Source organism: Grammomys surdaster, unplaced genomic scaffold (genome assembly GCF_004785775.1).
Source record: "Grammomys surdaster isolate TR1022 unplaced genomic scaffold, NIH_TR_1.0 133, whole genome shotgun sequence".
Classification (NCBI taxonomy): Eukaryota; Metazoa; Chordata; class Mammalia; order Rodentia; family Muridae; genus Grammomys; species Grammomys surdaster.
Genome location: NW_021604591.1, coordinates 14,479,592 through 14,500,435, shown reverse-complemented (window position 1 = coordinate 14,500,435; position 20,844 = coordinate 14,479,592). Strand labels below are relative to the sequence as shown.

At 39.6% G+C, this 20,844-nt stretch overlaps 1 protein-coding gene across 1 annotated transcript; it reads left to right on the top strand.

Annotated features, from left to right (window-relative positions):
• Nucleotides 1-1,068: 1,068 nt before the first annotated feature.
• Nucleotides 1,069-18,171, top strand: Rnf103 (ring finger protein 103). Its single transcript, XM_028762279.1, has 4 exons — nt 1,069-1,665; nt 3,793-3,932; nt 12,950-13,065; nt 16,149-18,171. The coding sequence occupies exons 1-4, from the start codon at nt 1,440-1,442 to the stop codon at nt 17,722-17,724; spliced, it is 2,058 nt and encodes a 685-aa protein (XP_028618112.1). The 5' UTR covers nt 1,069-1,439; the 3' UTR covers nt 17,725-18,171.
• Nucleotides 18,172-20,844: the final 2,673 nt, after the last annotated feature.

Here is a 20,844-nt window from a genome sequence, read left to right as displayed (position 1 = left end):
CAACTGGATCACATACTAACATTCTTTTTGGCCAAACCTCCTCCCAACATGCATGTGTGAAAAACACATTCTAAAGCAAAGGTAGAAAAATATGTTTTCAGAGTTTCACTTCAAGTACCTCAAGCCAGCTGTGCCAAAAAACCCAAAAAACAAAACCTCTAAAATATCCGCAGTTTACAGGGACTGGACCTAAAACGAAGGCTCTGATTTGGGTGGGTGTGGTGGTGCACGGCTTTAATCCCAGCACTTCCATGCCAGGTAGGCAATCTCTGAATTCTGAGGCCCGGTTGGTGTACAAAGTGGTTCCAGGCGGGCCCGGACTACATAATAAAGCAGTGTCTCAAAACAAAACAAAAACCACAAACAAAAACGAACATCTTTAGCAGCCTTTATTTTCACGCTCAGCACAAACGCGCACAGTGTCGCAGGGTCCAACGTCCAATCCCAGGACTGAAATCAGTGACTAGACTGAAGTGCAGAAGAGGGCTGAGACCGCGAGAGCCGAGTAACTCAGGAGGCGTACCCAGCCCAGCCCTCCGCAGCCCCTCTCTCCCCTTGCACCCAGCGGCTTCTAACCCCGCCCCTCCCGAGACCCCGCCCCGGTGCCGACGTCAGTTGTTATGTCTTGACTGAGGCCGCGGCTGCAGCGGGTCCAGTGCTTCGGGGGTGACGGCCGCGGCCTGCGGAGGCGGCAGGGACGGTGGCCGCGGTTGGCGCGGCGCATCCGCACGGGGCTGGGCGCCGCGCGGCTACGCAGCTGACAGGAAGCCGCCCGTGAGAGCGGTGTCGGGGCCTAGCGTTATTTATTTTTTTGCTTTTTTTCCCCCTCCCTTCACGACTGTCGTCTCGCGCTCCTCCTCAGCGGGAGCCGCCGCGACGCCCCCTCGCGGGCCGCGGGCCTGAGAGGCGCCGCCCGCGGGATCCTGGAGCCGCCGCCGGGCCTGGGCGGCCGCCGGGGCCTACAGCCTGGGCGTTCGGCGCGGCGCTGCGGCGGCCGCTCCAACCCGCGCTGGGCGCGCCGGGCCCCGGGCCTGGCCCAGCCGAGCACCGCGCCCTCCGGACCACGGCCACGCAGTCTGGTCCCAACCGCCCTCCGCTGGCCCGCAGTCTCTCGGAGCTGCCTCCGGGGTCACCCCTGGTGGGCTCCTGTCCTCTTCCAGCCGTCTGTGGCTCGATGGGTGGGGTGCTTTTGAACGTCCCTCCTTCTCCCTTTCTTAGCTCTTGACCGCAAGGCCAGAGCCGGCGTCCTCAGCCGCACGCCCGCCGCGATCCACCTGCCTCCCCGCGGGGATGGCCCGCCGGTGACCGCCACCGCCGCGCGCCCTCGCTGCCCTCGCTGCCTTCTCTGCCCTCGCCCAGGCTGCGCTCCGTCGCCCAGCACTCGATCCCCTTCCCTTGTCCAAGGCGTCCCGGCTCCCGGAGACGCCAAGAGGGCAAAGATGTGGCTGAAGCTGTTTTTCTTGCTCCTGTATTTCCTGGTCCTGTTCGTCCTGGCCAGGTTTTTTGAGGCCATTGTGTGGTACGAGACTGGCATCTTTGCTACTCAGCTGGTGGATCCGGTGGCATTGAGTTTCAAGAAGCTGAAGACCATTCTGGAGTGTCGAGGGCTGGGCTACTCCGGGCTGCCTGAGAAGAAAGATGTTCGGGAGCTGGTGGAGAAGTCAGGCAAGTGCCGGACTCCCGGATATCGCCTCCACTGTCTTGGCTCTTCCCCACCCCCACCCCCTACTCCCCCACCCGGAATGAGGCGGTCCCCGGAATGGTTAAGCAGACTACTTCAGAGAGCTAGCTGCCCAGGTCGTCTTTGTCCACGTTTTCTAAAAGAATATGTAAATCTCGGTTTTGAAACGAGAACTGTTAGGTGTATTGGTGTATTCCAAAGGCTCTTTGGAAATGACAGTTTGAAAGTGTAGCTTTAAAAAAAAAATCATTAAATTGAATCATTTGTCCCAGAATTCAGGATCGTCAGTTGAAATTGATTATAAAGAAAGAAAAAAAACTACAAAACAATTGATTATAGAGAAAGGAAAAACTGCAAAACATAGCCTGTAAATAGCAGCTTCTGCCTCCAGAGTAAAAACAAGCTACCGGGAGGGTAAAACATCATTAAAATAATAACAAAAGGCACGTGTACCTAAGATTTACATGTAAATTATACGTTTAATTATAGGTAAGGTGTACACTGCAATATTTGCTTTTTATAGTTTAAATTTAGTGAACATTTTGTGTGGCTCTTGGCCTTGTTTGGAGTTCATATTTTCTTGTAGGATTATAAATTTTATTTTTGAATCTTGAATGTATTACCTTTCTTGTCATGTGTCACAGGCATCTCTGCGTCACTTAGTGGGTTTGAGGAAGAGACTTGAAACAGTGCTGAAAGAATATTCAATGTAGCCATTGATTTGGGGTAGGATTGGGTGGGGAAATACAGTTAACTTTAAAGTGTCTCCTTGTTTAGATAGTCTTCCTGAAAGAGGAATGTAAATTGAGAAAGGCTTTCTGAGTTGATGTAGGAAGCATTTGAAACTGATGATTATCTTGTTTTGTTCTTTACAAGATCTTTTTTTTCCCTTATGTAGTACTATCTAGACGAATAGTGTGATAGGCAAGATTATAACATATAGCAGTCTAACACATATTCATAGCATAAGGGTTACAGAACTCATCTCACCAGTGGGATAGAAGGAAGGAATCCTTTGCATAGGGATACATTTTTCTTTTCTTTTTTTTTTTTTTCTTTTTCTTTTTTTTTGTTTTTGGAGACAGGGTTTCTCTGTGTAGGCCTGGCTGTCCTGGAACTCACTCTGTAGACCAGACTGGCCTCGAACTCAGAAATCCGCCTGCCTCTGCCTCCCAAGTGTTGGGGATTAAAGGCGTGCACCACCACCGCCTGACTGGGATACATTTTTCAACTGTATTATTATTACTCTTGTTTGTATCTGGTTTGTGCTGCCATTGGTTGTTGGGGGAAGAAAGTGGGTTACCTATCTCACACAGTTTTTTCCCCTTTGAGCTTTATGTTAGATATTTTGCTGCCATTTGAGCCTATAATTGTTGTCATATGGAATGTACAAGGAATCCATATATAGCCTAAAGAATATACAACCAAAGTATTATTCAGATCACACATTTTACAGCATAACAACAAAAAGCAGTTTTAGTATGGCAATTTAACTGTAAAACCTAAATGTTTACTGTGGATGGTTTTACTGTTTGGAATGGAACTGGAATATCACTGTGTAATATTTAAGGCACGGTTAGATAATGTGACGTTCATGGTTTTTTTATATTTGATTGTACAAGATCCAAGTTTACACTGTAAACTTGTGTATGAATGTGGGGTTTGTTGTTCTGATAGGTAACATGTTATCTCTCCCATTCACGGAAAAACCTTGTTGCCATTTTAAGCAGGCTGATGGCAAATTCTGTGAACCCTCTTCTAAATGAGTCGCAACACATAAGCCAAGCTTTGAAAAATATGTGAAGCCTGCACAGGCTTTATGTAAAATTAAATGATTACTGGTTTGAGGGGATTTTTTTTTTTGGATTGGTGTAATTTAGTAATTTACTAACAAGCTATATAACCCCATTAGGATATATGCTCTACTATAAGAGATGAATTGTTATTTTTTTCATTTCTTGATGATTATGAATCTTGTATTCAGGAGCTATTCATTTTGTGGAATGAAAATATAATAGTGAGCTTATTCATGATATAAAATGGAATTAATCATTGAAGTTGGGAACATAGGATTTTTGAAACCTTAGTAGGATTTTTATTTTTTCTTTCAGGTGACTTGATGGAAGGTGAACTGTATTCTGCTCTCAAGGAAGAAGAGGCATCTGAGTCTGTTTCTAGTACCAATTTCAGTGGTGAAATGCATTTCTATGAGCTTGTGGAAGACACAAAAGATGGCATCTGGCTGGTTCAGGTAGAAAGGATGATAATACTTGAGAACCTTATTTATACCAAAATAGTATTTACCACTGAGTCACTCTTCTGTTGTATCATGCTTCCTAGGCAAAACTCAGTTCTCCTAGGATTTTTTCAAACCAATGATAATGAAAGTTAGGTCAGGGGTTGCGGCTCAGTTGGCAGTGTACTACCATGCATGAAACCCTGGCTTCAATCCCTAGCACTACCTAAACCAGATTGTAGTATACACTGGACATTCCAGCACTCAGGAGGCAGAAGAAGGGATGCAGAGGTTCAAGGTCTTCCTTAGCTGCATAACAAGTTCAAAGCCAGCCTAGGTAGGATACATGAGACCCTGTCTTTTTTTTTTAATTTATGTATTTTTTTAAATATATGAGTTGTCTGCTTATATGTATGCCAGAAGGGGGGCATCATCCTCTTCTGTTATAGATCCTGTTATAGATGGCTGTGAGCCATGTGGTGTGAATTGAACTCAGGACCTCTGGAAGAGCAGTCGGTACTCTAACTGCTGAGCCATCTCTCCAGACCTTGTCTTTGAAAAAAAGAAAAAAAAAAAAAGGAAAAAAAAAAAAAAAACTAAAAACTAAAGAGCCGGTAAAGGAAAGATTGGAGAAGGGTTGGGGGGTGGGTTGTTTTGAGACTCAGCAGACAGAAATGTCTACAAACAAACGTGTTCCTTTTATTTAATAGTGTACACTGTTTTGCTTTTTAACTCTAGTTTTGAGTTTATTAAGTTTATTAGTTCACATAGTTTTAGTATGTAAGGGAAGAACACTAACATGAAAGTAAACAAGTCTTTGCATTAGCGAAGCAGCCAACCTTGAATGGCAGATGTGCTTACCACCATAGAAACCACTCAGCAAAGTCGTCAGCTTAGTACCCGTACTGAGGGACCTATGGAACATGCAGTTTATTGCTTATGGTGATTAGTTTTGATGATTTCAAAACTGTGAGATTTGATTAGTATATTAGGAATTTCAAACTGTAAATGGCCTTAAAAATTATCTTTTAATGGTTTTCATGGTGTGGTTTATGGTAAGTGGGTAAACATTAATGTAACCATGTATATGGAAATAATTATGGTATATTGAATATGTAATGTTGTCCTAAATATTACTTAGGAAGAAGCAAAGTTTTATTTTTAAAATCTATATTCACTTGCAGTAATATAACAAGTAAACTTGAAATCTGAATGTGGCCAAAATTAAGAAGGTAGAGTATGGATAGCCGAAACTCAGAAGTCACATCAGACTGTTTCTGAAGCACTCTGATGAGAAGTAGGTTATTGAAGGTCCTCGGACTGCTCAGCGGTATTGCACTAGGATCAGATCCCAGGTCTTCTGATGGTTTCTCTTCCTTCAGACTAACTTATTTAATCATTGACAATGCGTGTGTCCATCCTCCCATTTTCCAGTGTTTTTGACCTTCTGCTTTGCTCTTGACCAATTTTTTTTTTAGGGTTTGAAAATTAAAATAAAAGCTTCATATTACTTTCTGAGAACAAAGGCTACAAGATTTCTTTTTAAAATAAGTTTTAGAAACCATCGGAGGGAAGCCTGATTTTGTCATTGGCTTGCAGCATAACTAGGAATAGTTGGGTTTTCTCTTGTTTCTGGCCTCAAACACATATGCATTTAAAGAGGTTGGATTGATGCTGTCTTCCACTGTGCGGAAAGAGTGAGCTTCGGTGATTCTGTGGAGATTTTATCGGATACCCCTGGCCTTCTCTTTTTAGTTCCATTCCTACTGCATGTGACTTTTTACCTTCTATAATCAGCAAAGGTAGAACTTGAGAGGGTTTAGCCTGTATAAATTCTAGTTTATTTCTGTCTTTGTTCATTGACTTGAGAAATAAGCTGTAAGGGTTGAGAATATAGCTCAGTGGTACAGTGTTTGCCTGGCATGTATGAAGCCCTGAATGTGATGTCAGTCATCTCTTTAAAGCTTTACTAAATTGTTATTCTATTTCTTGCTCCCAGTACTTATTTCTAATCTGGCCAAGAAATATTTATTAGTCTTGATAATTTTAGGTTTATTGATAAGATAGTGTTGAATAGTCAGTCCCATTGCTATATATTTATGGCCTAAATGCTTATCATTCACATGAATTGATTTTCTCCAAGTGAATGGTGGAGAAGGCAATAGGCACGGCTAAAATGCAGAAGAACCATGTCAAAGGCCTGGGAATTGCTTTGAAATACAGGATCCTACCTGTAAATGATATCTGATTGACTAGTTAGCAATATAGTCTTCACTTGTAAGTTATCTTTTTTTTTTTAAGGATTAATGACTTAATTTCTTACATTACTAATGTCTTACAGTAAGTAGGGGGAAAAAGGAGGTGAGTCAAAGTTATCTTTTTTTAAAGATTTATTTATTTTTTATTATGTATATGGGTGTTTTGCCCCATGTGTGTCTGTATACTGTGTGCTCACCTGATGCCTACAGAGGCCAGAAGAGGGTGTCAGATCTCCAGGAACTAGACTTTCAGATGGTTGTTAACTGCCATGTGGGTGCTGAGAATCAAAAGTAGGTCCTCTGGAAGAGCAACCTTAACTCTTAACCCCTGAGCCATCTTTCCAGCCCCTGTTATCTATTTTCTTGATGTCTCACTAAAGATATGTGTGGACTAAATCCCTTAATATATGATAAAATTAACCCATTTATTTAGCATAAATAACTATGACAGGCCTTGTTCTAGAACCTGAAGATATAACAGAAAGATACCCAGGGCTATGTCCAGGCAGCTCACATTCCAGTTGTGAAAATCTAACACCAAATAAATTAATATTTAATATAATACCAATAAGTTGAAAGTTCTGAGGAAAAAAAAGCAGACTAAAGAGAATAATGAGGAACTTTTTTACAAGGTGGCTCTTGAACAGAGTTAGCAATAAGTAATGATGTAAATGTCAACATGTAGCCACTCTAGCTTCTAGTCTCTTCATTACCTTCTCCCACAGTATTCTAAAAGTAATGTATGAACAGTTGAAAAGTACTTCCTTAGAAAAACAGAATGTGTTTATATGGGAAACAGTACAGTAGGGCACACTTAGTTTTTCCAGTAATGTGCAATGTTTGCACTGATTTCCAGTGTCTGTTCTTTGTGGCCATTTACTTAGATCTGTCAAATGGCTAGTCTGGTCTGCAAGAACAATGTCTGTAAAGATAATTAAGAAAAGTAAGCCTGAGACCCTGCTGTTGGCACTATGAGCTAACCTAACCAGCTAAACTTATTTGGCCAGGCACCTCTTTTAAGCTTCATAGTTATATTTGGGCTTTGGTTTGTTTAGTTAGTTTTTAAAAGTATATTTAAAATTTTAAACGTATTTTCTAGAAACAGAAGGGAAGTGTTCTCTGGGTTGTTTGTCATTCCTCAGCCAGACTATATTAGTCTGCCTCTCAAGAATACAGTTCTGTACAGTTTGACTGCTGGGTCTTTTCTCCTGTTTTGTTCTCTGTTGTTGGTTGTCAGGCAGGGTCTCACTATGTAGTCCAGCTCATCTTCCTGCTCATCTTTCTGACTACTGAGATAGCAGGTGTCAGCCAGCATGCCACCCTTCTCTTAAGACGCTAACTAGTTTGTTCTTAGTTTGTTTGCTCTTTTCTGTTTTTTTGTTTTGTTTTGTTTTGTTTTTTTAAGACAGTCTCTGAGGAGTATTTTCATGTGCTGCACTGCATAGATTTTGGCCATTTCTGTCTTCAGCTTGTCAAGCTTGATTCCGTGTGTTTCCTGTATATTTGCGTATGTGTGGTGAATAGAACCTTAGGAATTATTTTTCCTATTGCTGTGACAAAGGAAGTATTTCTTTTGCTTCCTGTTTGGAAGGGAAATCATGCCAGCAGCACTGTAGGTGGCTAGTTAGATCTCGTCCATGTCAGGAAGCAGAGAGATGAATTCTGGTGTCATTCACCTTGACCTTCATCATCATCAGCAGCATCATCCTCCTTCTATGTGTGCATCGATGACGTTTGTGGAAGGAGTGTGCCTGCTGTGGTACATATGTGACAGCCAGAGGACAACCTTGTAGAGTTGATTTTCTCCTACCCTCATGTAGATTCTGGGGATCAAACTCAGGTTAGGAGGCTTGTCAGACAAGTGCTTTTACCCACCAAGCGATCTCATCCTCTGCCTTCCCACACGTTTAAAAATTACATCTACTTTTTTTGTGGTGAGAAGTACTTGTGGAGATCAGAGGACAGCTTGTTGGAGTTGGTTCTCTCCACCAACCATTGCAAGAACTAATTGTTATTTTTAAATTTTTTTTTTTTGTTTTTTTTGTTTTTGTTTTTGTTTTTTGCTTTGTTTTTGTTTTTGTTTTTGTTTTTTTGAGACAGGGTTTCTCTGTATGTCTCTGGCTCTCCTGGAACTCACTCTGTAGACCAGGCTGGCCTCGAACTCAGAAATCCGCCTGCCTCTGCCTCCCAAGTGCTGGGATTAAAGGCGTGCGCCACCACCGCCCGGCAAGCTTCTGTCTCTTATTAGCCATTTATTTCCCAATTTTGTGGATCTTTGACTGCCACCATCCAGTCTCCTTGGCACCAAAAATCGAGGATTATTTTGTTTCAAAAGATTGCTGGTTAGAGAGACAAATGGTTTTTGAAATGGAAAAGTTGCACAGTGTGTGGCTTTTTCTTATGGATTTGTCCTCTAACTTTTTTTGTTTATTTGTTTTGACTTTTGTCATAATTCAAAAAGGGATATTGCTGTTCATTCCCTGCTAGCTATCTCATTTATTAAGATTAAAGTCACTGGAGTTGCACATCAGTGAAAAAGCACCTTATGATTTAAAGTACAGGAAAGCTTTGGTCACTGTTTACTGAAGTATTATGTTACTGCAGTTCCTATTTGGCTGGAAACATTAACAGCTGATTTTTAACTTGTTTAAAAGCTTGTTTATTTGATCTTAAAAAGTTTTTTTAGGGCAATTCTAATTATCTATCCCTTTAATGGACTACTACAGAGCAAAATATATGGAAAGCTACCATGTTTTATGTTGGTGAAAATCTTTCGAGTTTACCTGTAAAGTAAGCCACTGAGAATAGTACACTTGATTTTAGCCAGAAATTAGAAACAATATCAGGGTGAATACTTAAAGTTAATAAATTAAAATGCTATTCAGTTTCAACTTGTCCATCACTGACCCTCATTTTTAATGATTTTATACAGGGGATATACATATATTTTACACTTGTGAAACTCGATCCCTGTTAAAATAATGAGAAATGTAGAAAATGTCAACTTTCTTATTCAAAGGAATTGTATTATTTAATTATGCCTCCTCTGTGGGGATTAACAAGGATGCACTAAATGTTCTGATAGAAAGACACCCCTCCTCTTAAAAAGCAGGCAAAAGTATATTTCCAAATACACTGAATTAGCTATCTTTTATATATAAGTGACTGAGACAATTAGTGTGTACTTGCATAGCAAGATACCATTTATACTATCTGTTTAGAAAACATTCAGGATGACAGGTTGTTGGGAAGGAACTTTTGGTTATAATAGAAATTGCTAGCCGGGTGGTGGTGGCGCACGCCTTTAGTCCCAGCACTTGGGAGGCAGAGGCAGGCGGATTTCTGAGTTCGAGGCCAGCCTGGTCTACAGAGTGAGTTCCATGACAGCCAGGGCTATACAGAGAAACCCTGTCTCGAAAAAAAAAAAAAAAAAAAGAAATTGCTTTAGAGACTCTTTATAAAAAGAAGTAGAAGCTAGGTGGTGGTGGTGGCGGCAGCTGTCTTTAATCCCACCACTCTGGAGGCAGAGGCAGGTGGATATCTGTGAGTTTGAGGCCAGCATGATCTACAGGGCCAATTCTAGGAGAGCCAAGGCTACATAGAGAAATCCTGTCTCAAAAAACCAGAAGTGGGGATTGTATAGAACAAGCTGTAAAAAGCTTGAAAAGTTTAGTTCAACGCAAATGTTTAATTAGCAGTACCCAGATCATCTAGGCACAACAATGAATGGAAAGATTGCCCTACAGTTAACCTGTAATGCCAGGTCTCTTTCATGCTTGAAATTCACCTGTACTTTGGTTCAATCTTTTTCTTGTATCTGAAAATATTCTCCATAGAGAATTTCTGAGAAGTAGCTCTTGTCATGTAGTGAGACAGCAGTGTGGCTGCCACTCCAGATCATGCATGCTTTGTGGGGCATAAGCTGGAGATCAGAGTGGCTCCTGCTAATGTGACACAGTTTATTTTTTTTAACTTTATTTTTTTGTATGACACAGTTTATTTGGGTGAGAAGATTTTGTTTTGCCATTAACTGAGCCAGATGGGTTAATTGTGAAAACACTACCATTTTTATAGCGGCCATTTAATTCAGCCTCCTTCAGAGTTTCTGTAAAGCCTTTAGTTGACTAACTGCATAGGATTTTAACAAAGCAATTTCTAATTGTGTAGCAATAGTGACAGAATCATAAAATGATTTCATTAAATGCTTAGATGACTTCTCATTTTTGTACAGCTCTCTCAGTGGGGGAATCCTTAAAACTCTTCCAGAACAGATGTTAGAACAGATTGCTGAGGAAATAAGGCCCCAGGGTTGAAATTGTCATGTAGCTAGCTCCTCAGCCACGCTTACAACTCTCCTCACTCACTCCTGCTGTCCCTGCTGGAACCAGGGTGTGCCTGGGAACAGCCCTCTCTCCTTCTCCTTCTCATTCCTAACACAAAAATGCTTGTCATACGTCTGCAAGGTACTTACACAGTCAGCAATTAGGTCTTCACTCAAAGATGCCCTGAGACTTAGGGCTGTGTGCACAATGGCAGAAGCAACTTTTTAGCTCCTTGAAGCAGTGTCATTGCCAACACAGACCTAAGTATCTGGGTTATTTTACAGCTTTAGTCAAGAGATGGAAAGATGTTGGGAAAGAGTTATTTTTAAAGAGAGAGAAAGGAAGAGACAGAGAAAGAGAGATTGCAAAGAATTACAGAGACTGATCTGAGAAGTCTGAAGGCTCCATTCAGGTCCCTTGGCTTCATGATCAAGAGAATTACTAATGATTTTTGAGAAGTAACAAAAAGGAAAAGAAGACTTACTTTGCTGCTGGGTATGTAACTGAGTGGTGGAGCATTTGCCTAGTATGCCCTTAGTGTCCTATGTTCCACTTCCTGAACCACCATTACCTCTACTGGGGGGGGGGGGGGGGGAAAAGGACCAGGAAGTAGGAAACAGACCGTGCTTGGCTGCCCTGACTCTCCAGGTAAGCCTTTACAATATACTTTTAGACAAGAAAAAAAGGTAAATAACATCTTGGATAATGTGATTAGCATTACTTCCCTAAAAAGCTTATATCTAAAGCCATGCCCACAGTCATCTGAAAATGCAAATGTGAACTCGTGTCTCCCTCAGTAAGACCATGTATTTTCATTAAAAGCACTGTCAAAACTGTTTACTTAATTCTCTAATTTGTGTGCATGTATTGAGTATCCAATGTATGTTACAATGTGTTACATATACATATATATCTCCATAAGTGTTAGAACAGCAGTAGCTGTGACATATTGTAGGAGTTAAAGAGTAGTCTGGTAGCACAAGAAGGAAACTTCATTTTTCAGGACCCCGTGCCCTCAGCCTGTGATGCCCCTGACATTTGTTAGGCTTCCCAGGAGAAAGGCCACAAATGAGGTAGCTGTACTACCCCTTGCCTCTCCCAGGGAGTTGACTGCTGGCACTCAGTTCATACACATGCCTGGAGCTTTACTTCCTGAAGGCTTTTGAATATGAAAATGGTTCTTCCTGCCAGAAAGATTAGAGGCCCTAGAATATTTGTAATTTTAAATTGAATAATGTTAGTAAAGATGGCATTTATGAAAATAGCTTAGGTCTATATATGTTGGACTTAAATTAGATGGCTTCATGAAAACTTGAGACAATTTTTAGTTTTCTATTGAATTGTATTTTATTTTGTTTACATTTTTAAAAATTATACTATTATCTTCAGTGAAACTCTGCTTCTATTAAGTCAGGAAGACTGGGGATAAAGAGAAGAGAGATTTAACCACTGACTGTCATAAACAGAGATGATAGTAACATTTTGAAAGTCAATTTAAATTTTTTTCCTTTCTTTAAAATATAATCTGCTTCTCTCAGACCTAACTGTGTATGAGGGCTGTTTGCACACTTGAAGTAGAAGTTTAAGTTTCGTCAATAGAAAACATGTTTTTGATTCTTGGCTACAAAGCTGAACATTGAAAAACATGACGCCGGGCGGTGGTGGCGCACGCCTTTAATCCCAGCACTTGGGAGGCAGAGGCAGGCGGATTTCTGAGTTCGAGAGTTCGAGGCCAGCCTGGTCTACAGAGTGAGTTCCAGGACAGCCAGAGCTATACAGAGAAACCCTGTCTCGAAAAACAAAAAAAAACAAAACAAAACAAAAAAAAAAAACAAAAAAAAAAAAAAAGAAAAACATGACATTTGAACTTGGTAAATCCACATGTGTCATCTTTATAAGCTTTATTTGGATTTTCAAATTTTTATTTTCATAGAGAAATTGGCTTCAGGGCCTTTTTCTGTCTGTGTAATGTAATTACAGAGAATTAGGTACATAGTAGAGAATATGGCTAGATTTTTCAAAGGCTTTTGACTCCTATCCTGAGTCACTGAAAAAGCTTGGAGTTTCTTTTCTAGCTGACATGAACTTCTGTAGGAATAGCAGTGAGGGCCAGTAAAGTGGCTCAGCAGGTAAAGGTGTGTGCTGCACAAGCCTGCGGACTTCTGTTCAAGCCCCAGTGACCAGATAGCAAAAGGAGAAAACTGACTGCCATGAGTTCCCTTGATCTCCACAAGGGTGCTGTAGCCCTCATGTACATATGCATGAATTTAATTAATGATATTAATAAATTGAAATTTAAAAAGAAGTGTAGTAATAATGAGATGACTCAGTTAAACCAGAACTGGAAGCAGAATGTCCTTAACAAAAAAAGTATTTATACTATAGATAGGAATGGTTGGGTTTAGGTAATTAAAGTTTGACTTTTTCCTCAACTCTCTCTTTTGGGAAATAGGTCATAGCAAATGACAGAAGTCCTTTGGTGGGTAAAATCCACTGGGAGAAAATGGTTAAAAAAGTGTCAAGATTTGGAATACGGACAGGCACTTTCAACTGTTCCAGTGATCCCAGGTAAGTGGATTAAGAAATTCTGAGTTTGAACCCTGACCAGAATCCTTTTTGCTTAATAAAGACGACACTGCAAGAAGCTTGCCTGAACTGAAAACTACTTATTAGTTAAGTGTACTGCTAGTTATCCAGATGTTTGTAGCTTGTGTAAACTGGTGTTTATTGACTTTCAGAGAGGTCCCTTAAAATTGTCTGTAGTCCTTTGTTTCAGTATTCTTTTCCAGATGGTTGTGGATGACATCACTGTTCTCATCTGTAGCTCAGACTGGCTTTATACCCCTCCTTCAGTCAAGGGCTTGGATTACAGGCATACACAACCATTTTTATACTTCTGACCTTCAGTTTGCATATCTAGAGTCACTTTCCATCTGCTCCACAACCATCCCTAGGTATGCCCTTCTCCCTGATACCAGAGTCAGATTCATCACTGTATCAGACATGCCCTCTTCTACCTTTCCTACCCTTCACTAGTTTGTTTTTTCTTCACTTTTTTTTTTTTTTAGATGTGGTTGTTTGTCATTGACTTCAGTATTCAGTCTATTATTACATTAATTCTTGTTATTTCATTTTTAATTAAATTTAGAGTGTGTGTTTGTGTGTGTGTGTGTGTGTGTGTGTGTGTGTGTGTGTAGAGGAGGGAGTATATATGCACATCTGAGTGTAGGTGCCATTTAAGTTCAGAAGATGATGTAGGATCCCTTGGATCTGAAGTCATAGGCAGCTGTGAGGCTCCCAGTGTAGACACTGATTAAACAACAACAACATTATATAGCCAAATGAACTGACAAAAAAGTTGGGTAAAATGATACATGCCTCTATTCTCAGTTGGAGGCTTACTGGGAGGATCTCAAATTCTAAGCCAACCTATATAATGAAACACTGGTGCAAAACAAAACCCTGAAAAATATTTTCTTGATAGTATCATTGAATTTGTTCTGACCTTTAAAATGTTCTTTTTGAATTGGTAGTAAAAGATTTTACATTGATACATGGTAATATAAAATTCTTAAAAACAACATATGCATGTGGTCTTGTCTTCATTGAGGATACGTTTTGAATAATATTTAGAGGAATATATATTAGTAACCCAGTGTTTAATAAACATTAGAGATTTTTTTCCCCAAACATGGAAAACATTTAATTTGACAATTATAACAGGAAATTTTCTTTTGGGTAGTCTCAAGTTCTTTAGAATGACAAAACTTAAAAATTCAAGTTCTGAACTGAACAGAAAACATAAAAGGAAATGAGGAAATGAGAACATTAAAAGCTTGCCTGTTTTACACAGCAAGATTTCATGTCATAAAGATGTCATTGGCCGGGCAGTGGTGGCACACGCCTTTAATCCCAGCACTTGGGAGGCAGAGGCAGGCGGATTTCTGAGTTCCAGGCCAGCCTGGTCTACAGAGTGAGTTCCAGGACAGCCAGGGCTGCACAGAGAAACCTTGTCTCTAAAAACCAAACCAAAAAAAAAAAGATGTCATTTGACACAACTCAGAAGCCAGTGTAGTTATAAGAGAGAAGATAAAAAGAATGACCCAGAGTAGAGATGTAGGACTGGGGAGGTGTTTCAGCAATGAAGAACATTTTCTGATTGTGCAGAGAGCCTGGGTTTGGTTCCCAGCACTGAAATGGCTTACAACTGTCTGTCTCTAGCTCCAGGGAGTCTGATATACTCTGTTCTGAGGCTACCTGCATACATGTGACACACATAAAGTCACACTACACGTAAGATAAATACAAGTTTTAATGAGTAGAAATGTCATCACAAGTTTCTTGAAATTAAGCCATTAAAGCTCCTTAGATAAGATCTGAAGGATCTGCAGGCATTTTACCCACTGTTTTTGTCAAGAGCAGAAACGGGATTCATGTCATTGAATTATTTTTCATTGGATCCTGTGAATGTGTAACATACTCATCTAACCACAACAAAATAAGAAATGTACACTTAGTAAATAAAGTATTCTGAAGCAACATAAGAAATCAAGTGGCATCCATTTTTTGAGTCTATAACAAAACATAGCTACATGGTACATTTTTTAACTTTTTTATCAAGATAAATTTTATATATCATAAAATTCTACATGGCAGGTTTAAGGAAGACTTTTCAAAAAAAAAAAAAGCAAAATGTCTTCAGTTATCATCTATCCATAAGTAACATGATGACTGTTTTAGTTTTTGGTATTTCTTATCACCTGGTTTTTCAGAGGGGATAAGTGTCATATCAAGAACTTGCTGGATACCAAAAGGAGTCAAGTCACTGACCTCATCCATAAACGTAACAGGTGGTGATTACTCCACTGGTAAACTGAATTGGCCTGAAACTCTTCTGTATACTTTCTGTCTTTGTTTCCTGAGTGTTAAATCATTTTTCTAATGGTACTCATTAAAGAGAAAAGAAACTTAACTGTGACGTGAAGTAGCTGTCTTTTGGATTGGCTTATGTAAAGATCACTTTTTAGTAGTTAGTTAGTGCCTGTTGCATTGTGGTGTGCCTTAGTTGAGAAGTGGTAAGGTAGGTGCCTCTCAAGGACTCTGAACCACCTCAGGGACTCAGTACGTAGGAGCATTCAATTCTTTCTCTGTTTCTCCATAATTTCTAACCATCTTTTAAGGCCTGGTCCTTTTCCAAACCTTTCTTGAGCTATTCACCTGCTCAAGTTCCTGGTGATATCTCTTCTTCAATCTTTCTTTAATCTTTCCTTGATACTGGTCTTACATCCATAACAGGATTTTAAAATTCCATATAAGCAGGAATTACTTCCCCTTATCTTTAGATCTATAGTATGTAATGCAGTGGCACATAAGAGATGCTAAAGTATTTTCTGACCCTTTGGCTTAGAAATGCTTTAGGTATACTTTATACAAACTTTTTTCTTTTCTTAAACACAGAAATTCAAAGCAGACTACAGTAAGCTTGCTTGTTCTGGCACAGTTGCCAAGTATTGGTTTCTCTTTGGTTATTTGGAGATTATCTGATCTGAGAGAAGAGGGTTTTAAAGGGGTACCTTTCAGGCCCTAAAGAAAACTGTTAAGATGTAAGTCATTCAACAGCCTCGCTGTTCATTCAGTTTACTCTCTTACAGGTACTGCAGAAGGAGAGGCTGGGTACGTTCCACGCTCATCATGTCTGTCCCACAAACAAGTACATCTAAAGGGAAAGTCATGCTTAAAGAGTATGGCGGACGCAGGATTGAAGTAGAACACATTTTTAAATGGATAACTGCTCATGCAGCTTCTCGGATCAAAACTATATATAATGTTGAGCATTTGAAAGAAGAATGGAATAAAAGTGATCAGTACTGGGTAAAAATATACCTATTTGCAAACCTTGACCAACCACCAGCTTTCTTCTCTGCATTAAGTATAAAATTTACTGGAAGAGTTGAGTTTATTTTTGTTAATGTGGAAAATTGGAACAACAAGAGTTATATGACAGATATTGGTATTTATAACATGCCATCATACATACTTAGAACTCCTGAAGGAATTTACAGATACGGAAACCACACAGGTGAATTTATATCCCTTCAGGCCATGGATTCATTTCTGCGCTCATTACAACCTGAAGTAAATGATCTGTTTGTTTTGAGTTTGGTTCTAGTTAATCTTATGGCTTGGATGGACTTATTTATTACACAAGGAGCAACCATCAAGCGATTTGTGGTTCTCATAAGCACTTTAGGGACATACAATTCCCTATTAATTATTTCTTGGCTCCCTGTGTTGGGGTTTCTACAGCTTCCTTACTTAGATAGCTTTTATGAATATAGTTTAAGATTGCTGCGATATTCTAATACAACCACACTGGCTTCGTGGGTAAGGGCAGACTGGATGTTTTATTCTTCACACCCAGCCCTGTTTCTCAGTACATACCTTGGACATGGTTTGCTAATTGATTACTTTGAGAAGAAGAGACGGCGCAGCAACAATGATGAAGTTAATGCAAATAATTTAGAATGGTTATCAAGTCTGTGGGACTGGTACACCAGCTACCTCTTCCACCCGATTGCTTCTTTTCAGAACTTTCCTGTAGACTCTGATTGGGACGAAGACCCTGACTTATTCTTGGAACGGTTAGCTTTCCCTGCCCTTTGGCTTCACCCTCTGATACCAACTGATTATATTAAAAACTTACCAATGTGGAGATTTAAATGTCTTGGGGTGCAGTCTGAAGAAGAAATGTCGGAGAGTTCTCAAGACACTGAAAATGACTCAGATAGTGATAACAACATGGACACTTTTAGTAGTAGTAAGGATGTATTTGGAGATAAACAAAGTGTTGTTCACAGTTCTCCAGGAAGAACAAGTGACTGCGATACTGAGGCTTGTTCATGTGCCAATAAATGTTGTCAGACCAGCCCATGTGAAAGGAAGAGGAGGTCATATGGATCACATAATACTAATGAAGATATGGAACCGGACTGGTTAGCTTGGCCTGCTGGTACGCTGCACTGTACTGAATGTGTTGTTTGCCTTGAGAATTTTGAAAATGGATGTTTGCTAATGGGATTGCCTTGTGGTCATGTGTTTCACCAGAATTGCATTGTTATGTGGTTGGCCGGAGGCCGACACTGTTGCCCTGTTTGCCGTTGGCCTTCATATAAGAAAAAGCAGCCATACGCACAACAACAGCCGTTGTCAAATGATGTCCCATCTTAACCATGTGCAATTTGTCCTTATAAGCTTTGAGTATCTTACAGCTTGCCTTTTAATGTTAGTCACAATGTTTTTGTGGTTCAAAGTTTAGTTTAATGTTAGTGCAGTGACAGGAAATACACATTATGCTGATGTTGATGACAGAATTTATTTGGTTGCCTTGTGTGTCAATTGAATGCATACTAAACTGTAAAAAAAAAATTTTATTTACAGCATTGAAAATTCAGAAGTTAATGGTTGTTTTGTAAGCACAAAAGAAGTATGGTAGAAATTTATCTTAGCAAGATTTTATGAGGCAGGATCAAATCCTAGTGGGCCTGAGCTGGTTTCTTACCCTAAGTGTTTTCTCCCTTTTTACAATCTCTGTCCGGCACCTCTTGGTTAAATAATGTATGCTCTGAGACATGAAATTGAAACAGATCTATAAAATAAATTATTTTAAAAGCAGAAGGTTGTAGATTTTCTGATCTTAAGCTGTGGTAAAATGACTGTTTTTTGTAGGTGTTTTGCTAGATTACTAATTTCATGGGTAATTGCAACCTGATTTTGAGATGGAGGGAGAAGGATAGGAATTCTGTTGCTGGCACTGGCTATGAGTAATGGTGGTCCACCTCACAGCCTGACAGCTTTTATAGTAAAGAATTTTATAGGGGGCTTTGAAAAATTAGTATTTAGCATATTCATCTAAATAAAAACAATTATAACATATTAGTCACATAAGGGTTACCTTGTATGTTTAACTGACTTTTTATTTTGAAAATTTTTAGTGCTAGAGGAAAGCTGAGAATATAGATAGTAAAATAAATATCTATTTCTCTTTCGTGCACCATATTTGTATTTTTACATTTACTTTAGCACCTTTTTATTATTTTAATATTTCTTCTTTTTCTATCAGTCTGTTGAAAGTAAACCTGAATCATGATGCTTTACCCATAAACAGTCACATTTTCTATGAATGAGAGCTTTCCCTTACATAGTTACCACCTCATTATCATACCCTTGAAATTTAATATTGCTTCAGTAATACCTAATATATGCTCCTTGTTCCTCAAATGTCTTTATGTCTCTGTCTTTGTTTTATTCTTATTGTGAATATAGAAAAGACTCATCTGTTGGGTTTAGTGTCCTTTTCTTCCATCCTACCCTCTAGAGAAACTGCAGTGTGTGTGTGTGTGTGTTGTGCTAAGGCTTTGAACTCAGGATCTCAGCATAATAGGCAAGTACCCTAAGCCATACCCTAGCCTTCTCTTTAGTTTTTAATTTTGAAAGAGTCTCACTAGATTGCCTGGGCTGGTCTTGAACTCAGTATAGCTTATGTAAGCCTTGAGCTCTCAATCTTCCTGCCTCAGCCTCTTGAGTAGCTAAGATTACAGGTCTGTATTGCAAGCCTGGTGCCCTTTCTGGTACTAATATTTTTAACAGTACAAATGAATGGGCTTATACAGTGTTCCTTGTTTCATGATTAGATTTGAGTGTTGCTCCTTTACGTAGTGTCAGGATGCATGTAGTGTCAGTTCTATTGTTGGTGATACTAAATGTGTTTAAAGTGACATCTGTCAAGTCTTTCCTTTGTGAGATAGCTTTTTCCTCTATAATTTAAGAAGCGACCTGTGATTCTATATGATCTTTTTCCTCATCCCAGTGGTTTTAACAGTCAGTGCTGATTCTTTGAATTGGTTATCAACAGTTAGAATGTGGACATTTTCTAATTGCTGCTTAATTGTGCATTTATCAGCTGGCTGTGTGTGTGTGGGGGGGACTTTCCTATTTTTCTTCCATGTTTTGAATATCACTGGACTCAGATTTTTATTATTATTACTCTGTGTTTTAAAACTTCAGGTGCTAGAGAGAGTGCTCGCTGGTTAAGAGCACTGGCTACTCTTATAGGGGACCTGGGTTTGATTCCCAGCATCCATATGATGGTTAAGCAGCTAACTAGCCACCATCTTATTTGTAACTACAGTTTCAGGAATTCTAATATATTCTTGCCTCTGCAAGCAGTGAGTGCACATAGTACACAGGCAAAAAACCCATATAGTAAATAAGCAAGTAGATAAATAAACAAGTCCCAAAGCACTCATAAAAATTATTAAATTTAAAAAATACTTATTTTTCGTGCCTAATATCATATTTAGCTAGTGGAAAACTCTCTATACTAGCCTTGTGTCTTATTACTAATGTCTGTTAATTCTGAAGCACTTGTTTGCTTTTTAACCCAGCTTTCTTGTCATCCTTGTGTTTTAGAGTACCCAAGTTTCATGATGGACACCCCTAAGATCCTTAGTTAACTACACTCCAAAATGGAAATGGGAAAAATGAAACATAAGTTATTTCAAGGATACTAACAATTTTTTCCTGCATGATAAATTGGGCCTTACTTTCAAATACTAGTAGAAAATAGGTGGCTTTTTTAGTTTTAGTGGGATTATGTCATAATAAATTCATCATAAATTGAAAGTTTCACAAGTAAAAGATGTATTTACAAGTCTAAAGTACTTTTTTTTTTTTTCGAGACAGGGTTTCTCTGTGTAGCCCTGGCTGCCCTGGAACTCACTTGGTAGACCAGGCTGGCCTTGAACTCAGAAATCCGCCTGCCTCTGCCTCCCAAATGCTGGGATCAAAGGTGTGCGCCACCACCGCCCGGCTAAGTCTAAAGTACTAACGTAATTCACTGTAGAAAAATGTCAATTGTTTCCCCTCAAGGTCTTATGGCTGGCAGTTCCAACTTGATACCTCTCTCCAGAATACTGTACTTTCGTAGGCTGAGAAGTACTCAGAATTTCAACTAACTGCCTCTAAAGAGACAGACTTCTTTCTCATTATCCTAAAAATTGAGAAATCATCAAACATCAGTAGAGTGCTTATCTAGATAGATTTCATGAAGCCCTAAGTTGGTCCCCAGCACCATATAAACTGACATGGTGGTACATACCTATAGTCCCACTCAGAGGTGGAGGATCAAGGGTCCAGGTTATCCTCAGCTACATAGAGAGTTCAAGACTAGCCTGAGAGACATGAGATCTTGTCTTTAAAAAGTAGGAAACCATCTATTAGAAAGGACTAGCAGCTATGGAATTGTATTTCATAAATTTGAGAACCTAAAATAGCATCAGCCAGTGCTGC